We start from the raw sequence: 22614 nt of genomic DNA, 5'->3' as shown, positions 1-22614 counted from the left end.
TTGTCATACATTTTATTTCTAAGAAATGTCATAATACGACAAACACTTGACTTTTTCCACATTTTGTTAAAGTGGATTACAATAAAAAAAATAGTTTGTTCACAATCTACACAAAATACTCAAAGTGGAAGAAATTCTAACATTTGTAAAAAATTAAATAAACATCTTGATTAGATAAATATTCAACCACCTGAGTCAATACATGTTTGAATCAGCTTTGGCAGCGATTACAGCTGTGAGTCTTTCTGGGAAGTTTCTAAAGCGCTTTCCACACCTGGATTGTCCAAAATGTGTCTTTTTTTTTTTTTTTTTTATTATTCTTTAAGTGCTGTCAAATTGGTTGACGATCATTGTTAGACAACCATTTTCAGGTCTTCCCATAAACTTACAAGCAGATTTAAGTCAACTACTTCAGCCACTCAGGGACATTCACTGTCTTGGTAAGCAACTCCAGTGTAGATTTGGCTTTGTGTTTTAGGTTATTGTCCTGCTGAAAGGTTAATCTCCCAGTATCTGGTGGAAAGCAGACTGAACCAGGTTTTCTAGGATTTTGCTTGTGCTTATGTCCATTCCGTTTAGTTTTTGTATCTTGAAACTCCCCAGTCCTTAACGATTACACGCGTACCCATAACTATGATGCAGCCACCACTACCCTTAAATATGGACTGAGATGCTCTGTAAGGTATTGGATTAGCCCCAAACATAAATTCACTTGTTCATTGCCACATTTATTGCAGTATTTCTTTAGTGCCTTGTTGCAAAAAAGGATGCATGTTTTGGAATATTTAAATTCTGTACAGGCTTCCTTTTCACTCTTGTCAGTTGGGTTAGTATTGTGGAGTAACCACAATGCTGTTGCTCCATCCTCAGTTTCACAGCCTTTAAACTCAAACTGTTTTCAAAAAAAGTCACCATTTGGCCTCATGGTGAAATCCCTGAGCAGTTTCCTTCATCTGAGTTATGAAGGACGCCTGTATCTTTGTAGTGCCGGTGTATTGATACACCATCCAAAGTGTAATTAACTTCACTGTGCTCAAAAGGATATGTCTGCTTTTTAAATTGTTATACATATAGGTGCCCTTTGCAAGGAATTTGAAAATCCCCCTGGTCTTTGTGGTTGAATCTGTGTATGAAATTCACTGCCTGACTGAGAGGCCTTACAATTATCTGTGTGTGGGGTACAGACATGAGGTAGTCATTGTTAAACACTATTGCACACAGAGTCCATGCAACTTATGACTTGTTAACTACATTTGAACTCCTGAACTTATGCTGAACAAAAATATAAACGCAACATGTAAAAAGTGTTTGTCCCATGTTTCATGAGCTGAAATAATATATACCATAAATGTTCCACACGCACAGAATACTTGTTCTCAAAAATGTTGCACACATTTGTTTACATCCCTGTTAGTGAGCATTTCTCCTTTGCCAAGATAATCCATCCACCTGACAGGTGTGGCATGTCAAGAAGCAGGATCATTACAGGTGCTGGGGACAAAAAGGCCAGTAAAATGTGCAGTTTTGTCACAACACAATACCAGATGTCTCAAGCTTTGAGGGAGCGTGCAATTGGCATGCAGACTGCAGGAATGTCCACCAGAGCAGTTTCCAGAGAATTTAATGTTCATTTCTCTACCATAAGCCGCCTCCAACGTCGTTTTAAAGAATTATGCCCAACCGGCCTCACAACCGCAGACCACGTGTATGGCGTCGTGTGGGCGAGCATTTTGCTGATGTCAACTTAGTGAGCCCCAGTGGCCCATGGTGGAGGTGGGATTATGGTATGGGCAGGCATAAGCTACGGACAACCAACACAATGGCATTTTATCGATGGCATTTTGAAAGCAGAAATACCGTGACGAGATCCATTGTCGTGCCATTCATCCGCCACCATCACCTCATGTTTAGAATAGAATAAAACTTTGTCCATCCAGGACGGACATTGTTCTGTGGCATCACCTTCCATTAAAATAATCACATACATTCTCACATCATACACATTTAAACCAGTCAGTGTATGCAACATGATGGACTGACGACATTAATACATTCACTCACAAACGACCACTGTCCCAACTGCACTAGATAAGTACATATACCAATACAATTTACTTTGCATTTAGTAGTCCAACAGCACAAGGAACGAATGAATGTTTGAACATGTTCTTCTTGGCCATGGGCATTCTGAAGCGCCGGCCCGAGGGAAGCCTCTCCAACTGAGGGTGGGAGGGGTCGCCAACGACAACCAGTGCCGTCTTTTTGGTTGCCTTGTGGAATAGAATGCTCAAATGTGCCTGTGGTCGACCAATTACTTTGCTGACTGTTTACTATTCTGGTCAGTTTGCTTTTGCTCCTCATGCTCAGATTACCATCATTACTGTCATATTGAACATGAGGATGCTCTCCACCAAGCAGCTGTACACCCTCTCCTTTAATTTCCTGATTAAGAACAGGCGTTGGTTTGCTTTAAAAAAAAATACAGTCTGCATTCTCTGTAAAACTCAGCTTGTTATCAGCATGATAATGCAGGCCCCATGTCGCAAGGATCTGTACACAATTCATGGAAGCTGAAAATGTCCCAGTTCTTCCATGGCCTACATACTCACCAGACATGTCACCCATTGAGCATGTTTAGGATGCTCTGGATTGACGTGTACGACAGCGTGTTCCAGTTCCTGCCACTATCCAGCAACTTCGCACAGCCATTGAAGAGGAGTGGGACAACATTCCACAGACCACAATCAACAGCCTGATCAACTCTATGTGAAGGAGATGTCGCGCTGCATGAGGCAAATGGTGGTCACACCAGATACTGACTGGTTTTCTGATCCATGCCTCTACCTTTTTATTAAGGTATCTGTGACCAACAGATGCATATCTGTATTCCCAGTCATGTGAAATCCATAGATTTTGGCCTAATGAATTCATTTCAATTGACTGATTTCTTTGAATTGTTGCATGTTGCGTTTATATTTTTGTTCAGTATATTTAGGCTTGCCATAACAGAGGGGTTGAATACTTATTGACTCAAGACATTTCAGCTTGAAATGTTTTACACATTTAAAAAAAAAAATGTCAAAGTGGACAACAAATCTCAATTCAATCTATTTTCAATTCCGGCTGTAACGCAACAAAATGTGGAAAAAGTCAAGGGGTGTGAATACTTTCTGAAGACACTGTAACAACATACAATTTGAGCTTGGTTTGTTATTATTTTACCATCACCTAAATTACAATAAACCCAAGTTGAATATAGCAGAATAAAGAAGTTTAATCCAGTCCATGGCCTTAATATGTAGTTCAAAGAAGTTGTGAAAACAACTACACTATGTAACCAAATATATATTTCCAATATAAGCTTTCTTTGACAGCCAAAGCCAAATATATACATATGTTTTTTTTCTATAATTTTGTTATGAGTTCTTCACTCTCCATGTCAGACTCTTGTTCTTTACCCTGTAGAATACAGTACATGGTGTTAGTCTCATACACTGTCCACTGCTTTATCTGTTCCATGTCCCAACAGAACAGATTAACTGTAGTGTCTTACCAGGAAGATGAGTGTGTGGTGGATGATGAGTTCTCTGGTGAGGCGCACCATGTTTGTGTTCATGGCCAGCTCCTGGAACAGTGTTGGGACAAACACCAGCGCCAGGTTCTGAGCTGTCATACGGTTCTCTACACTGTACAGCTGAACTCTAGAAAGGGGTTGGCAACAATGAGTATTAGTCATGCAGGATCATTTTGTTGTCCTGTTAAAATCTTAAATCATTGATCATGTGTTCTTACATGTAGAAGTGTCCACACAGGGCGTTGAGTGTGATTCTGTTGTCAGGGGGCAGCTTTTTCAGGAGTCTGCAGTAGGTAGCCAGTCTAAGGGTCTCTTCAGTGTGGGCTATGGTGACAAAGGCAATGAATGAGAACCCCATTACTCAAAGTACAGTTTATATTGAACCACTCGTTAATCTAGATCAGGGCTACTCCAATACTATTGGAGAAGATCTGGTCACACAAATGTCTTAGGTGCAAAGATCTGGATGGATATTGTGATTTAAAATAGACATAGTAACAAACCCCTACCTTGTGACCACAAACTGTTCACACCCCTCTTGTTAGCGGAGAGAAAATAGTGCAGGTTAGAAGCTAATTTCCTGAAATTTGACACATTTTACCATGTCTTATGTTGCGTGTTCATATGTCTGAGTGACTCAAACATTACATCAAAATAAATTTAAAAAAACCTTGGCATGTAATCTGGACATGATAACTACAAGGTTTAGAAAGCTAGTTAATTTACCTACCTAAAAAATGTTAGCTGACATGGGATAGTTGATCAACTGGAAATTTTTGACAGGTTATGAATAGCTGTCAGTGACTGACATAAGAAGAGAAACTTCCAATGCAGTACAACTGTTTTAAATATCTCAACAGTAAGTTGAAAGCCTGACTGAGTTTCATATATGAAATATGTCCATACCACAGGAGGTTGGTGGCACCTTAATTGGGAGAACGGGCTTGTGGTAATGGCTGGAGCGGAATTAGTGGAATGGTAACAAATATATCAAACACACGGTTTCAATGAGTTTGATGTCATTCAATTTGCGCCATTCCACCCACTATTATGAGCCGTCCTCCCCTCAGCAGCCTCCACCGGTCCATAGTGACCCTAAACTGTGCCATTGGTCGTGTTCGTGAGCATCAAAGCCGAGATGTATCATGGGTAAATTGTGAACAACTGACTGATCTACAAATAATATTGAGTAATTATTTATGACGCAAGTTGATTTGTAAAACAGTCATTTTCGACTCGCCTTTAAAGTCGGCTGCAATGTTGACAATCCAATGTTACTTGTCTGACTGGAGAGACCGGGGAAGAATCTCACATTAAACTTCCATTCTTGCATCCCTCTCTCCTCGCCGTTTTTTCAAAACCCATTTAATGAGAAGGTCTCTATTTTTAGAAGAGACAAAATGAAAAATTCTACAGCACAACGGCAGAGTCATGTCTTAAGTGTAAAACTAACAATGACTCAATAATCCATGCCTTCTGGGAATCATATAAAATCAAAGAATTATGGGTGGAGCTAAAAAGTTGTCTGTCAGAAGTATTACAATGTAAACGTACATTTAATCTGTCTGTCTGCATATTTCAAGACATGTCATATGGGGGTGTAGTGAGAGACCCAATGGACTGGACAATTCTCTTCTCATCACTCATCTTAAAAAAATGTATACTTAAAAACATGGAAATCCATCAATCCACCATCATTAACACAATGGAAAAATCGAATGATTTACTATTGAAATAGTATGGGTGACCGAGAAAAACAAATTGGTACAATTTAAGGCCATGTGGCAAACAGTGGTGTTCGGTGCCGTTTAAGATTTTTGGTCTTATTTCTATTACAGTATATTGGATGACTGTCATTCATATTCCATTCACCCTGTTCAATGTAACGTCAATAGGTTTAGGCTACTACATGATTCTCTAATTTTCCTTATACACATGATGTTGCTACAACCTAGCCTAACGTACAGTGAGAGGAAAAAAGTATTTGATCCCCTGCAGATTTTGAACGTTTGCCTACTGACAAAGAAATTATCAGTCTATAAGTTTAATGGTAGGTTTATTTGAACAGTGAGAGACAGAATAACAACAAAAAAATCCAGAAAGACGCATGTCAAAAATATTATAAATTGATTTGCATTTTAAATGAGGGAAATAAGTATTTGACCCCCCTCTCAGTCAGAAAGATTTCTGGCTCCCAGGTGTCTTTTATACAGGTAACGAGCTGAGATTAGGAGCACACTCTTAAAGGGAGTGCTCCTAACCGCAGCTTGTTACCTGTAAAAAAGACACCTGTCCACAGAAGCAATCAATCAATCAGATTCCAAACTCTCCACCATGGCCAAGACCAAAGAGCTCTCCAAGGATGTCAGGGACAAGATTGTAGACCTACACAAGGCTGGAATGGGCTACAAGACCATCGCCAAGCAGCTTGGTGAGAAGGTGACAACAGTTGGTGCGATTATTCACAAATGGAAGAAACACAAAAGAACTGTCAATCTCCCTCGGCCTGGGGCTCATGCAAGATCTCACCTCGTAGAGTTGCAATGATCATGAGAACAGTGAGGAATCAGCCCAGAACTACACGGGAGGATCTTGTCAATGATCTCAAGGCAGCTAGGACCATAGTCACCAAGAAAACAATTGGTAACACACTACGCCGTGAAGGACTGAAATCCTGCAGCGCCCGCAAGGTCCCCCTGCTCAAGAAAGCACATATACATGCCCGTCTGAAGTTTGCCAATGAACATCTGAATGATTCAGAGGACAACTGGGTGATAGTGTTGTGGTCAGATGAGACCAAAATGGAGCTCTTTGGCATCAACTCAACTCACCGTGTTTGGAGGAGGAGGAATGCTGCCTATGACCCCAAGAACACCATCCCCACCATCAAACATGGAGGTGGAAACATTATGCTTTTGGGGTGTTTTTTTGCTAAGGGGACAGGACAACTTCACCGCATCAAAGGGACGATGGACGGGGCCATGTACCGTCAAATCTTGGGTGAGAACCTCCTTCCCTCAGCCAGGGCATTGAAAATGGGTCGTGGATGGGTATTCCAGCATGACAATGACCCAAAACACACGGCCAAGGTAACAAAGGAGTGGCTCAAGAAGAAGCACATTAAGGTCCTGGAGTGGCCTAGCCAGCCTCCAGACCTTAATCCCATAGAAAATCTGTGGAGGGAGCTGAAGGTTCGAGTTGCCAAACGTCAGCCTCGAAACCTTAATGACTTGGCGAAGATCTGCAAAGAGGAGTGGGACAAAATCCCTCCTGAGATGTGTGCAAACCTGGTGGCCAACTACAAGAAACGGCTGACCTCTGTGATTGCCAACAAGGGTTTTGCCACCAAGTAGTAAGTCATGTTTTGCAGAGGGGTCAAATACTTACTTCCCTCATTAAAATGCCAATCAATTTATAACATTTTTGACATGCGTTTTTTTGGATTTTTTTGTTGTTATTCTGTCTCTCACTGTTCAAATAAAACTACCATTAAAATTATAGACTGATCATTTCTTTGTCAGTGGGCAAACGTTCAAAATCAGCAGGGGATCAAATACTTTTTTCCCTCACTGTAAGTGCACACAGGTCGAGAGAAAATTTGAGTTGACAGACAATGACACGTGGAGACAGTGACACATTCAATACCGCCTTGCACACTCTTGCCTGCATCTAGCTGATCTAGATTGTAATCATTAGTCCAACAGTTGCAAACGAGTGTTTCTATTGGACAAATTTAGGTATGTTTATCCCCGCTTCGTTCTGTTTGCTTCCATTTATGGAAAACGTTTTTCAACAGAATCGGTGGAATGAATACATGCCTTGACCACAGTTTACTCTCATAGCTTGTTCTATTCTCCTTGGATCTACGCGCTCTCCTCTCACCTTTTCCATTCATTTGTGGACTTCAATGCACAACACATCAGCTGTCTGTGACCAGGCAAAAAAAAAAAACTTTTCAAGCCAAACCTTCATATCATAACCACTAACCCCTACATCATTGTCACCATATTAGCTAAAGTAATGTCATAGTCAACATATCTACTAGAACTAACAAGTTAGTAAACAGTCATGCAGTACAGTGTACAGTCAGTAAGTTAGCAGTTACATCGGCGGGCCCCGCTGGCATTAAATTAGTCAAACTAAAAGCTTACCTTGACTTGGAAGAGTTCCAGAGTTCCAGTGTCATTGTTTGTGTAAGTTCTTGTTCAGATGTACAGATGAAGTTGGAAGTTTACATACACTTAGGTTGGAGTCATTAAAACTCGTTTTTCAACCACTCCACAAATTTCTTGTTAACAAACTATAGTTTTGGCAAGTCGTTTAGGAAATCTACTTTGTGCATGACACAAGTAACTTTTCCAACAATTGTTTACAGACAGATTATTTCACTTAATCACAATTCCAGTAGTTCAGAAGTTTACATACACTAAGTTGACTGCCTTTAAACAGAAAATGATGTCATGGCTTTAGAAGCTTCTGATAGGCTAATTGACATCATTTGAGTCAATTGGAGGTGTACGTGTGGATATATTTCAAGGCATACCTTCAAACTCAGTCCCTCTTTGCTTAACATCATGGGAAAATCAAATGAAATCAGCCAAGACCTCAGAAAACAAATTAAATACCTCCACAAGTCTGGTTCATCCCTGGGAGCAATTTCCACGTTCGTCTGTACAAACAATAGTACGCAAGTATAAACACCATGGGACCACGCAGCCGTCATACCGCTCAGGAAGAAGACGCGTTCTGTCTCCTAGAGATGAACGTACTTTGGTGCGAAAAGTGCAAATGAATCCCAGAACAACAGCAAAGGACCTTGTGAAAACGCTGGAGGAAACAGGTACAAAAGTATCTATATCCACAGTAAAACGAGTCCTATATCGATATATCCTGAAAGGCCGCTCAGCAAGAATGAAGCCACTGCTCCAAAACCGCCATAAAAAAGCCAGACTACGGTTTGCAACTGCACATAGGGACAAAGATTGTACTTTTTGGAGAAATGTCCTCTGGTCTGATTGAACAAAGATAGAGCTGTTTGGCCATAATGACCATCGTTATGTTTGGAGGAAAAAGCGGGAGGCTTGCAAGCCGAAGAACACCATCCCAACCGTTAAGCACGGGGGTGGCAGCATCATGTTGTGGGGGTGCTTTGCTGCAGGAGGGACTGGTGCACTTCACAAAATAGATGGCATCATGAGGCAGGAAAATTAGGTGGATAAATTGAAGCAACATCTCAAGACATCAGTCAGGAAATTAAAGCTTGGTCGCAAATGGGTCTTCCAAATGGACAATGACCCCAAGTATACTTCCAAAGTTGAGGCAAAATGGTTTAAGGACAACAAAGTCAAGGTAATGGAGTGGCAATCACAAAGCACTAACCTCAATCCTATAGAACATTTGTGGGCGAACTAAAAAAGTGTGTGCGAGCAAGGAGGCCTACAAACCCGACTCAGTTACACCAACTCTGTCAGGAGGAATGGGCCAAAATTCACCCAACTTATTGTGGGAAGCTTGTGGAAGGCTACCCAAAATGTTTGACCCAAGCTAAACAATTTTAAGGCAATGCTACCAAATACTAATTGAGTATGTAAACTTCTGACCCACTGGGAATGTGATGAAAGAAATAAAAGCTGAAATAAATCATTCTCTCTACTATTATTCTGACATTTCACATTCTTAAAAGAAAGTGGTGATCCTAACTGACCTACGACAGGGCATTTTTACTAGGATTAAATGTCAGGAACTGTGAAAAACTGAGTTTAAATGTATTTGGCTAAGGTGTATGTAAACTTCTGACTTCAACTGTATGTATGTTTGTAACTAGTAAAAATGAAGAAAATAAATATTATACAACATATAAAATATGAATGAGAAGGTCAGAGGGGAGGGAACTCCGACCTGATCCAATGGGTTTTGAGAACAGGGCGAGAAGAGAGGACGCGAGGAATCAAGGAAATACATTCTTCCCGGGGTTGTTTAAGATGCAAAGGACAGTACCTGCAGCCTTGACCCACAGTTCCCTTTGTGTCTGAGGGATGAGCACCACCTGCTGGCGGACATACTGCTTCAGGGCCCCTGCAGCGTCCAGAAGACCCTGTTCATCTTTCTCCAGAGGGGCAGTTTTAGGTGATCTGCTGAGGGCTTCCACCAGACTGCTGACCTTAGTGGCCAAGCCACAGCGCCGGTACAGCCCATCCACCTTCAGGCCTGGGAGGGAGACGGAAGAGGAGCAGAGCAGATTAACCAGTTGTGAGAATTCATGTTCCTGCTGGACACTGGTTATCCAGATCACTACAATACTTGTTCCAGTCTCAAATGGCTTGTAGCTGACACTCACCATATTGTGTGATGTGTGAGATACACCTCTCAATGGCAGGGGGCACATTGCCAATAGCGTTGGGTGGCAGCTGGTACAGTGATGGGCGCTGCTTCCTCTTTGTGGTCACTGCCCGTTTCAGTAGGCTGTGCCAGGACTGACAGCTGTGGTCTCGTTCAAACTGCATGGACATGGTTCTAGCAGGAAGAAGAGATAGATGGATTGGACACCATCCTTTGAATGACAGATGCTGAAATACGTTTGGGAACCATTGCTATGACATCAAGTACGATGGAATGCAACTTGTTATAACAAGTGTAGTGCTGACCTCTCTCCAGTGACCAGCTCTATGGTGTTCTCAGAGGAATCTATCTCTGTGGGCAGAAAAGAACACCGTCGTATTACCTTATCATGATACTTCTGCTCCTCTACACAAGGCATGTAGAGAAAAATCATGTTGTGTAAACATGCAGACAATGAGGTGAGGGAAGGTGTGACTCACTGTATTGAGTCTCAGGGTTGAGTGTTAGCCTCTCTCTGTGGCGCTGCTGGTCAGTAGGATAGACGAGGACCTGACCTCCACGGAGCACTGCCCAGACCTCAGTGTGCTGCAGGCCTCCTCCCTCCCTCAGAGACACCCGGGACACAGCAAACACCCCGTCCAGCTCCTCCTCATCTATGGGCTCGGGCAACACCACCTGGTAGGGGGAGAACATATGATTAGTTTTAACCCACATTACTATACCCGTCTGTGTTATCTGTAGGCCTACTCTCTGCTCAGGAAAGTTGACACAAAGGCCTCTATTATCATCCAGCATATGGAACACTACCTACAGTCCTTATTACTCCCAGATTGATAAACACACAGCTGTTATTGTATTACCCTGAGAATATGAAGCAGGTGATTCAGTAGATCCTCTTCGGTGTCAGCATTGCACACCAACTGGTCCGTCAGAGTCACCATTTCAAACTCATGAGTCGATCTGTGGGAGAGGAGGAAATCAACAATCACCCTTATATCTTATAAACCGTATTAAAACATATAATATCTTAAAAACGGATATGAAATGTCTCCCCCAATGTTAACGTCATAAGGTTGCAGTACCCGTTGGAGCTGTGGAAGATGGAGATGACCTCCCTCAGGTCCAGAACATCACAGGCTGCAGAGTCATTCTCCTGGGAAAACAAGAAGCGGTCCTCCTCCAACTTCCCATGGAGCTCCTCCTCTCCTGCACACACACACAGTTTTACTCCCATTAAAAGTCGTCTTTTATATCAAACGCTAGGCTTTTAGGCTATTGTGATATGCCCATAGTATAAGGGTACCTGCAGCAGAAGGAGGGTCCGAGGTCGCAGAGTCTCTGCTGGGCACCTGATGAACATAGGCAGGGGCATCTGTAAAAGATAAAAATAAACATATTTGAAAGCATGATGAACAAGACAGACATTTTGATGTACTGACTGATATCATGAAAGTGACAAGTTGAGACTACGCAAAGACAAAACAACAGCAGTGCTGTGGATCTTAGGCTGCAATTACACAGTCAGACAAATTCAGATCATTTTTTCACAAATTTCGACCAATCAGATCAGATATTTTGGATCTTAGAGCCTGGACCCCTGATGCCAGTATCTGTGGATCTTAGAGGACCCCTGATGTTAGTACCTGTGTACTCGTTGTGTCTGAGCAGCTCCGTCTGCATGGCCTGTCCAGCCCGCTCTGCCAGGGAGATGGGCGTGGGGCACTGAGAGTCCCCTGAGTAGCACAGGACCCGGGCCCCCGAGCACAGCAAAGACATGGTCTCTGGGACATTAGGGCCACACACCACCTCACACAGCCTCTGGAGGACACAGGGTGAGGGGACGATGTAACAACCAATAACACATATCATTCAGCACAGTCTGTCCTGTACAGACCCTGGGATGTTTAGGTGTATTTTCCTATCTTTGAGGATTGATAGGAATCAGAATAGGATGCATACATGTAATAACACAATTTTGGAAGGGATCTGAACAAAAACCAGATGAACTACACTGTCCTCTGCTGGTTGAGAGCAGCAGTGTAGTCTGAGAAAGGGGCTGAGGCTGGGACTGGGGCTGAGACTGGGGTTGAGGCTGGGGTTGAGGCTGAGACTGGAGCTGGGGCTGAGGCTGGGACTGGGGCTGTGGTTAGGGTTGGGGCTGTGGTTAGGTTTGGGGCTGTGGTTAGGGTTGGGGCTGTGGTTAGGGTTGGGGCTGTGGTTAGGGTTGGGGCTGAGACCTGGGGTTGAGGCTGTGGTTAGGGTTGGGGCTGTGGTTAGGGTTGGGGCTGTGGTTAGGGTTGGGGCTGTGGTTAGGGTTGGGGCTGTGGTTAGGGTTGGGGCTGTGGTTAGGGTTGGGGCTGTGGTTAGGGTTGGGGCTGTGGTTAGGGTTGGGGCTGTGGTTAGGGTTGGGGCTGTGGTTAGGGTTGGGGCTGTGGTTAGGGTTGGGGCTGTGGTTAGGGTTGGGGCTGTGGTTAGGGTTGGGGCTGTGGTTAGGGCTGGGGTGTTGGCTGACCTGGTTGAGCAGCCTCTGGCTGGAGGCTAGAGGATGGGTGAATCTGTATCGGCCCTTGGTGTACTTGGCCCTGATGAAGTCCCCCCTCTGATCCACAGAGGAGTCTGGCAGGATCTGCTCTGCACCCGGCACGTTGTGACCCCATACATCATTGGCTGCTTTGTTCCCATAATGGACAAATAGCTATGGAGGAAAGAGAACACATCAGTTATTAGCAGTGCCTATTTTCACATTACTTTACTTCTGTATTTGGTTATACATACAAGTATTCAGACACCTTCACTTTTACCACATTTTGTAATGTTACAGCCTTATTCGAAAATTGATTAAATATGTTTTCCCCATCAATCTATACACAATACCCCATAATGACAAAGCAAAAAAATTGTTAATATAAATTGTTGAAAAGTTACTAAAAATTAAAAACAGATTTATCTTATTTACATAAATATTCAGACCCTTTGCTATGAGACTTAAAATTGAGGTCAGGTGCATCCTGTTTCCATGGATCATCCTTGCGATGTTTCTACAACTTGATTGAAGTCCACCTGTGGTAAATTCAACCGATTGGACATGATTTGGAAAGGCACACACCTGTCTATATAAGGTCTTACAGTTGACAGTGCATGTCAGAGCAAAAACCAAGGCATGAAGTCGAAGAAAGTGTCCGTAGAGCTTCGAGACAGAATTGTGTCGAGGCACAGATCTGGGGAAGGGTACCAAAAAATGTCTGCAGCATTGAAGGTCCCCAAGAACACAGTGGCCTCCATCATTATTAAATGGAAGAAGTTTGGAACCCTCTTCCTAGAGCTGGCTGCCTGGCCAAACTGAGCAATTGGGGGAGAAGGGCCTTGGTCAGGGAGGCGACCAAGAACAGAGCTCCAGAGTTAATCTGTGGAGATAGGAGAACCTTCCAGAAGGACAACCATGTCTGCAGCACTCCACCAATCAGGCCTTTATGGTAGAGTGGCCAGACGAAAGCCACTCCTCAGTAAAATGCACATGACAGCCCGCTTGGAGTTTGCCAAAAGGCACCTAATTGACTCAGACCATGAAAAACAAGATTCTCTGGTCTGATGAAACCAAGATTGAAATATTTGCCCTGAATGCGTGACGTCTGGAGGAAACCTGGCACCCTCCCTACGGTGAAGCATGGTGGTGGCAGCATCATGTTGTGGGGATGTTTTTCAGCGGCAGGAACTGGGAGACTAGTCAGGATTGAGGGAAAGATGAACGGAGCAAAGTACAGAGAGATCCTTGATGAATACCTGCTCCAGAGTGCTCAGGACGTCAAACTGGGGCGAAGGTTCACCTTCCAACAGGACAACGACCCTAAGCTCACAGCCAAAACAACACAGGAGTGGCTTTGGGACAAGACTCTGAATGCCCTTGAGTGGCCCAGCCAGAGCCCGGACTTGAACCCAATCGAACATCTCTGGAAGACGAGGCTGTAATCGCTGTCAAAGGTGCTTCACAAAGTATGTAAATGTGATATTTGCAAAAATTAAAAAAAAATTAAAACGTTTTTGCTTTGTCATGGGGTATTGTGTGTAGATTTATGAAGAATAAGGCTGTAACGTAACAAAATGTGGAAAAATTAAGGGGTCTGAATACTTTCTGCAGCACTGTTACAGGGAAGGTCATCTCACCAAAATCAGAGGTTCGGTCCACACTTTACTGTCCAACTTCAGGCTTCTCACTTTGGAGATATGGATGCCCAAAGAGCGATGCTGACCTTAGAGAAACCGTAGGGACATAGGTCAAATAGAGCAGTCCGTACACATCCTGAGTATCACAACAGTCCCAGCTCACCTGCACAGGCCTCACAGACGACCACCAGCAGGTTAACTGAGGCCCACTCGGGGTTGGCACTGCCACAGTCGGCACACACTTTGTTCCATGGGCTGGCCCAGAGTCGGTGAGCCACCTCGCTGCATGACAGGGCACTGAGGATCACCTGGTTCAGACTCCCCAGCCACACAGCCAGCTCCCTTGACGAGTCTGTGGAGAAACTACAGATACAAAGACTGTGTTTCTCAGTAGTAAAGCAAGGCGCTCACATACATTGGCCAGATACTGGGATAATCTGATAGAAGAGCAATTGTGTAATAACACAAGTTAGGAAGGGATCCTAACAAAAACCAGATGAACTACACTGTCCTCTGCTGGTTGAGAGCAGCACTGTAGATTGGGGTTGGGGCTGGGGCTGATCAGACAGAGACAGTGAGAGAGAAAGAGACGGACACTCACTTGAAGGTTTTGTACGGTGTGATGAGGCTGAAGTTATGACGACCAGTCTGCTTCACTGAAGCCACGTTCATGGACACATAGGTCAGCCCAACCCCCAACTGGAAGTCCTGCATGGCACAAATAACATGAACTAAATGACACAAAATACACTCAAGATGTCCTCCCGAACTGTCATAACAATCATATAGTGATGGAGCTCAGCAGAGCCCTGTTCCCTCCTCACCTCTTTATTGTTGTAGATCCATAGGTTGTGTCCACAGATGGCAGCGTACACTCTGCTGCTGCGAGGATCCTTCATGGTCAGGGCTCCATGCTGCTCCGGAGGGGCTGGGGGGTCCCATCCACGAGAGGCCAGGAGGGACGTCACCCAGCCCTCCTGCACCGCTGGGACCGGGGAGAGAGGTGGAGAGATGCTCAGGCACAAGGCAAAGCACAAAAACAGTAGGAACCAGAAAGAGAGTTAATATCCATCAGTAGCTCACCTTTGTTGTGCGCCATGAACTCAAAGTGCTTCTTGCAGAAGTAAAGGGAGAAGCGTCCTTTGTCCTGCTTGCAGACGTTGGTGATGCTTGACACATGGAACACTAGGTCTGTGAACTTGTCCTGCGGCCCAGAAAAAGAAAGAATAGTGTGAGAAACAGATCACTGGCATAGCCTGGGAGAGACAATAATGATACAACAACGTTATGTCTTAGTTCTAGTCAAAAGAAAGGGTCCATTGGACCATGGTGGTGCTAGTGATTCACTCACTGTGCGTTTCTTCCAAAGTGATACCAACGGTCCATCCAGGGTGGCCCACAGAACATTGTGCCTTCAGGAATCAAAAGTATCTCAATTTTCAAATACATAGAAATTAGGCAATGACATTTGGAAAATAATCTGAAATGTCATACCAGAGAATGTGATTTCAGTAAGCTGTTGTTGTACAGCAACAGTACATATATCCCACAGTGTCCCACATTACCTGCGGCCCTTCCATACATCCAGCCAGCTGGATCGGGACACCACATTCTCCCTACGAGAGGACTCTGCTGCCTGGGTAGCACCACCGCTCGCTGCTGCCTGTTTTCTCCTGCTGACACGGATGGTGGCCGCACTGGGGACAAAGAGAGAAGAAGTTATCTCAAAGAAACATGACAAATATTTAATTAACTGGCAGCTATCTTGAACAAATATGCCTCACATTTAATACAGACCCACTGCTTGTACAGTACCTCATGGGTAAATTACAAGACACCTACTGCATAACACACTTCATGTCTTGCACAGAGCACTGCTATGCAGGTGAAAACATTCTTAGTGGGAAGGAAGCAGGAAGTATAGGCATGTGTAATACAGTGATCTGAATAGGTAAACAAAGGGGCTTGTAGAGTTCACAGGTGATTAGACAAACAAGTATATCACTCTCAAAATCAAATAGCTACTGTTTCATGTTTGACCCGGCAACACATTTTTACATTTACATTACAGTCATTTAGCAGACGCTCTTATCCAGAGCGACTTACAGTAAGTGAGAGCAGACATTTACATACTGGTCCCACTGTGGGAATCAAACCCACAACATTGGCGTTGAAAGTGCCACGCTCTGCCAAGTCAGCCACACCCAAAAAGACCACTTCAATTGGTTTTAAATTCTATCATACCCTTAAAACCATGCAATAATATTGAAAACCCATTCAAATTGTATCAATATTGGGAAGTGACTATGTTAAAATCTCAGTTGATTAGGTATCATTTTACTCTAATTGAACTCCCCATGAAGGCCATCTGTTAACTTACTGTCTGTCTGTCTGTCTGTCTGTCTGTCTGTCTGTCTGTCTGTCTGTCTGTCTGTCTGTCTGTCTGTCTGTCTGTCTGTCTGTCTGTCTGTCTGTCTGTCTGCTGTGACGGGGTGCTGTGACGTACCGTGGGATCTTCTGTTTGAGAGGTCTGGTCTGCATAGACTCCTTTTCCACAGGAGGTTTCCCGCTGGGGACAACACCTATACAAACATGCCCTGACGCAACACTGGAAGAGGCATAAAAGAATGACACAAAGCCATTCAACATTTCTACCACCAATTTGTTTTGTGTGACCTGTAGCTTGTTACATGTAGTTACATACATTGATATACATTTTCTTCCCTGCCTTTATCCATGGCCTATACTGTTTTGTGGTCTATGCTTTTGCACCTCTTATTTGATACTCACTTGTTCATGTGGGATGGGTTCTTTATTTCTTCAGTAACGGCATCGTCATCATTGGACGATTCAGATCCAGATCCAGGGCATTTTTCCCAGTCAGCTACATCAGTGATGTAGGGGTCAGTTTCCACAGCCGGACTGACGTAGGGGTCAGTATCCACAGCCGTACTGACGTAGGGGTCAGTATCCGCAGCCGGACTGACGTAGGGGTCAGTATCCGCAGCCGGACTGACGTAGGGGTCAGTATCCGCAGCCGGACTGACGTAGGGGTCAGTATCCGCAGCCGGACTGACGTAGGGGTCAGTATCCGCAGCCGGACTGACGTAGGGGTCAGTATCCGCAGCCGGACTGACGTAGGGGTCAGTATCCGCAGCCGGACTGACGTAGGGGTCAGTATCCGCAGCCGGACTAACGTAGGGGTCAGTATCCGCAGCCGGACTGACGTAGGGGTCAGTATCCGCAGCCGGACTGACGTAGGAGTCAGTATCCGCAGCCGGACTGTGCGGAGAGAAGGACAACCAGGCAGATCTGTCAAGGAGTCCATCTGGCTCATTACTGTCCAGTACTGGGCAAGATGGAGTCACTCCAGAATCAGATCTGAAGAGAAGGAAGTTACACTGGCTTGGATTCTGCTCTGCTGGGCTGGTAATGGCAGGCTTATTTAGGATAACGGCAGGGTTGTCTTCCTTTTCTGCCAGCAAATCATTTGCAGGTGGAATACCTGTGAACCCAAGATAAAATGGTGTACAGTAAAAGATGCCTTGTTGTTTGGTGACAAATGAAAGCAGGAAGTATTTCAGAAGTCTGTCACTGAATCACAAGTGTTTGTGTTTAGGAGTAAAAACCAGTTTTTCTTGTGTTGCTATTGTGACAGTACACTGCAGCTATGTTAGCTGTAGGAATGCTTTACTGGAAGTTAGGACTCAAGCTCAGTATCACATAGTATGCACTTCCTTGACCTTGAGTAACTCTTTAATGAATGGCACGGAACAAATCTTGTTTAGCATGATAAAATATTGTTAATTGGTGAGTTGTTGAAAGGTAAGCTGTTTAGCTGGCACACTGTGTCTGAGCCAATCAAATATGTCCTGTCATTACACAAGTACAGTCATAGTTCTAACAAAACTCCTCTGGTCCCTATCATTACAAAATATGGAACTGTTATCATGATGAGCACCAGGGCCTACCTTTGCTATGAATTCCTGTATCAGGTGTATCATGTATCAAATCCCTTGAAGACAAGTGTAAAAACAAAGAATTAGAAAACAATCCCCAAGAGCGTATCAGGCGTTTGGTAAAACAAGTGGACATCACGAGGATCACTCACCGATCAGAAGAGAGGTGGATCTGTGGGCTCCCTCCAGCCCGCTTGTAGCGAGTCCGTGGTTTAGGTACTGGCACAGGCATGTCTGGACCGAGGGGGGCAGACATCTATTTCACAGTAGGAGATATTACTGTAGGTCACAAACACACGTCTCAAATAACTTTTTTTCCCCCCCAGACATGCAGATTTGAAAGTTACTCAAGTAAAAGTCAGCCAGTAAAGTACTAGAGTAAAAGTCTAAAAGTATATTTTTACATTTTAGTCATTTAGCAGACGCTCTTATCCAGAGCGACTTACAGTAGTGAATGCATACATTTCATACATTTTTTCCCCGTACTGGTCCCCCGTGGGAATCGAACCCACAACGCTGGCATTGCAAACACCATGCTCTACCAACTGAGCCACACGGGACCAATGGTATATATGGTTTTAAATATACTTAAGTATCAAAAGTAAAAGTATAAATCATTTAAAATGACTTATATTAAGCAAAGAAGACGGCACCATTTGTCTTGTTATAAAAATGTCCGATGTCCGGATAGCCAGGAGCACACTCCAACACTCAGACATTATTTATAAAAGATGCATTGTGTTTAGTGAGTCCGCCAGATCAGAGGCAGTAGGAATGACCACCTGTTCTCTTGATAAGTGCGTGAATTTGACAATTTTCCTGTCCTGCTAAGCATTCAAAACATGAGTACTTTGGGTGTAAGAGAAAATGTATGGAGTAAAAAGTGCAATATTTTATTTAGAAACGTAGTGAATTAAAAGTAAAAGTTGTCAAACATATAAATAGTGAAGTACAGATACTCCAAAAAACTACTTAAGTAGAACTTATTTTTACTTAAGTACTTTACACCACTGATACCCCATGACAAAGCGAAAACAGGTTTAGAAAATTTTGCAAATGTATTAAAATACTAATTTGCTATGGGACTCAAAATTAAGCTCAGGAACATCGTGTTTCCATTGATAATCCTTGAGATGTCCTTGAGTCCACCTGTGGTAAATTCAATTGATTGGAAATGATTTGGAAAGGCACACCTGTCTATAAGGTCCCAGAGTTGACAGTGCATGTCAGAGCAAAAACCAAGCTATGAGGTCGAAGGAATTGTCCGTAGCGCTCCGAGACAGGAGTGTGTCAAGGCAATGTCTGCAGCATTGAAGGTCACCAAGAACACAGTGGCCTTCATCATTCTTAAATGGAAGAAGTTTGGACCTTCCAGAAGGACAACCATGTATGCAGCACTCCACCAAGCAGGCCTTTATGGTACAGTGGCCAGACGGAAGCCACTCCTCAGTAAAAGGCACATGACAGCCCGCTTAGAGTTTGCCAAAAGACACCTAAAGACTCTCATACCATCAGAAACAAGATTCTCTGGTCTGATGAAACTAAGATTGAAATCTTTGGCCTGAATGCCAAACGTGACATCTGGAGGAAACCTGGCACCTACCCTACGGTGAAGCAGCATCATGCTGTGGGGATGTTTTTCAGCGGAAGGGACTGTGAGACTAGTCAGGATCGAGGGAAAGATGAACAGAGCAAAGTACATAGAGATCTAAAAGTATATTTTTACATTTTAGTCATTTAGCAGATGCCAAATAGCTCCATTTTGGTCTCATCTGACCACAACACTTTCACCCAGTTGTCCTCTGAGTCATTCAGATGTTCATTGGCAAACTTCAGACGGGCATGTATATGTATTCTTGAGCAGGGGGACCTTGCGGGCGCTGCAGGATTTCAGTCCTTCACGGTGTAGTGTGTTACCAATTGTTTTCTTGGTGACTATGGTCCCAGCTGCCTTGAGATCATTGACAAGATCCTCCCGTGTAGTTCTGGGCTGATTCCTCACCGTTCTCATGATCATTGCAACTCCACGAGGTGAGATCTTGCATGGAGCTCCAGGCTGAGGGAGATTGACAGTTCTTTTGTGTTTCTTCCATTTGCGAATAATCACACCAAATGTTGTCACCTTCTCACCAAGCTGCTTGGCGATGGTCTTGTAGGCCATTCCAGCCTTGTGTAGGTCTACAATCTTGTCCCTCACATCCTTGGAGAGCTCTTTGGTCTTGGCCATGGTGGAGAGTTTGGAATCTGATTGATTGATTGCTTCTGTGGACAGGTGTCTTTTTTACAGGTAACAAGCTGCGGTTAGGAGCACTCCCTTTAAGAGTGTGCTCCTAATCTCAGCTCGTTACCTGTATAAAAGACACCTGGGAGCCAGAAATCTTTCTGATTGAGAGGGGGTCAAATACTTATTTCCCTCATTAAAATGCAAATCAATTTATAACATTTTTGACGTGTTTTTCTGGATTTTTTTGTTATTCTGTCTCTCACTGTTCAAATAAACCTACCATTAAAATTATAGACTGATCATTTCTTTGTCAGTGGGCAAACGTACAAAATCAGTAGGGGATCAAATACTTTTTTCCCTCACTGTACACTACATGACCAAAAGTATATGGGCACCTACTCGTCGAACATCTCATTCCAAAATCATGAACATTAATATGAAGTTGGTCCCCCCTCTTTACTGCTATAACAGCCTCCCCTCTTCTGGGAAGGCTTTCCACTAGATGTTGGAACATTGCTGCGTGGACTTGCTTCCATTCAGTCACAAGAGCATTAGTGAGGTTGGGCAGTGATGTTGGGTGATTAGGCCTGGCTCGCAGTCGGCGTTCCAATTCATCCCAAAGGTGTTCGATGGATTTGAAGTAAGGGCTCTGTGCAGGCGAGTCAAGTTCTTCCACACCGATCTCGACAAACCATTTCTGTATTGACCTCGCTTTGTGCACAGGGATATTGTCATGCTGAAACAGGGAAGGGCCTTCCTCAAACTGTTGCCACAAAGTTGGAAGCACAGAATCGTCTAGAATGTCATTGTATGCTGTAGCGTTAAGATTTCCTTTCACTGGAACAAAGGGGCCAAGCCAGATCCATGAAAAACAGCCCCAGACCATTATTCCTTCTCCACCAAACTTTACAGTTGGCACTATGCATTGTGGCAGGTAGCACTCTCCTGGCATCCGCCAAACCCAGATACGTCCGTCAGACTGCCATATGGGGAAGCCTGATTCATCACTCCAGACGTGTTTCCACTGTTCCAGAGTCCAATAGCGGTGAGCTTAACACCACTCCAGCAGACACTTGGCATTGCGCATGGTGATCCTAGGCTTGTGTGCAGCTGCTCGGCCATGGAAACCCATTTCATGAAGCTCCTGAGGAACAGTTATTGTGCTGACATTGCTTCCAGAGGAAGTTTGGAACTCGGTAGTGAGTGTTGAGGACAGATGATTTTATGCACTTCAGCACTCGGCGGTCCCGCTCTGTGAGCTTGTGTGGCCTATCACTTATCGGCTGAGTTGTTGCTCCTAGATGTTTCCACTGCTCAGTAACAGCACTTACAGTTGACCAGGGCAGCTTTAGCAAGGCAGAAATTTGATGAACTGACTTGTTGGAAAGGTGGCATCCTATGATTGTGCCACATTGAAAGTCACTGAGCTCTTCAGTAAGGCCATTCTACTGCCAATGTTTGTCTATGGCGATTGCATGGCTGTGTGCTCGATTGTATACACCTGTCAGCAACGGGTGTGGCTGAAATAGCCGAATCCACTAATTTAAGGTGCATGTGTCCTAAATGTTACAGCAACTATTATCACGTTGTTATTACCTTTAATACTGTCTTGGATTGACGTTTAGGCCTACTGAGACAGATTCTGGACGTCATTTCATGGCCTTTTTCTACTCAAAGCTTATAGGTAGGCTATGGTTGCTGTTTATTTTAACATTACAGATGGCCTACAAAAACTTTGCGTTCCAGTTTTGTAAATACGTTAAAATATTGTTATGATTATTTGATGGGGGAAAAAACTGTGTGTGAATATGGGTTAATAGTTCGTGTTGGAAATGTTGATCTCAACTACAGTCGTATAAAGCTTATAAGCTCTGAATCACAGTTACGGGTACATTCATGCTGTTCTGTTCAAAGGTGACAACCACCGTAGGCTTGTTCCCGAGCACGTCACATAACCAGGACTGAACGTGAAGGCTAGATTTCTGGGTAACTCAACCGTGTTGAGAAAATCCTAAATGAAATGTTACATAAATGATTTGGTAGGCCTAATTAAAATCTTACCTTATCGTTACTCTTCTGTTCAAATGCGATATTCCGTTCAAAAGAGAACTGGAAAGGTTTGTGGCTGTTTTGCGTTCTGCCAACGACGACAGTGTGTAGCCTATGCGGGTAAAATCTGTCTCACCTGTATTACCTGTTCGGCGGCTGAGCTCGGTCAGCAGCTGGGCAGGGCTACTAAACGAGTATTAGCACATAGATAACATCAAAGTTCAATCATTGTAACTTATTCATGAGTCAATAAATAGCTCAATTAACCATACTTATTTAGCATGTACTTGGGCATGTTCAGTGCAAAC

The 22614-nt window shown here is 43.8% G+C and overlaps 1 protein-coding gene across 2 annotated transcripts; it reads right to left on the bottom strand.

Annotated features, from left to right (window-relative positions):
- Nucleotides 1–3192: 3192 nt before the first annotated feature.
- Nucleotides 3193–22444, bottom strand: LOC115204497 (arf-GAP with Rho-GAP domain, ANK repeat and PH domain-containing protein 1). 2 transcript variants are annotated; one of them, XM_029770127.1, is made up of 24 exons: nt 22319–22444; nt 18186–18312; nt 18046–18089; nt 16865–17579; nt 16581–16682; nt 15640–15771; nt 15426–15486; nt 15158–15278; nt 14899–15059; nt 14676–14782; nt 14238–14437; nt 14075–14160; nt 12426–12608; nt 11557–11731; nt 11217–11285; nt 10996–11119; nt 10774–10873; nt 10393–10588; nt 10219–10264; nt 9912–10087; nt 9572–9781; nt 3793–3898; nt 3554–3701; nt 3193–3459 (listed from the first exon to the last, which is right to left on the bottom strand). In XM_029770127.1, exons 2-24 carry the CDS (start codon nt 18287–18289, stop codon nt 3406–3408), a joined length of 3420 nt encoding a protein of 1139 aa, XP_029625987.1. In that variant the 5' UTR covers nt 18290–18312; nt 22319–22444; the 3' UTR covers nt 3193–3405. The 2 variants fall into 2 exon arrangements, with proteins under 2 accessions (XP_029625987.1, XP_029625986.1); XM_029770126.1 differs by having other exon boundaries at nt 18186–18289.
- Between the last annotated feature and the right edge of the window lie 170 nt (nt 22445–22614).

Source organism: Salmo trutta, chromosome 12 (genome assembly GCF_901001165.1).
Source record: "Salmo trutta chromosome 12, fSalTru1.1, whole genome shotgun sequence".
Taxonomy (NCBI): Eukaryota; Metazoa; Chordata; class Actinopteri; order Salmoniformes; family Salmonidae; genus Salmo; species Salmo trutta.
Note: the sequence above shows the minus strand (reverse complement) of the source record. Positions and strands in the feature narration are given on the sequence as shown.

Bases quoted from the DNA above. Each gene is read 5' to 3' on its own strand.
- LOC115204497 (XM_029770127.1), bottom strand. From the start codon at position 18,289: ATGTCTGCCCCCCTCGGTCCAGACATGCCTGTGCCAGTACCTAAACCA. The intron at 14,438-14,675 runs GTGAGTGTCCGT...TTGTATCTGTAG, and splicing joins ACACCGTACAAAACCTTCAA to TTTCTCCACAGACTCGTCAA. The intron at 10,088-10,218 runs GTCAGCACTACA...TCTTCCTGCTAG, and splicing joins GAGCTGGTCACTGGAGAGAG to AACCATGTCCATGCAGTTTG.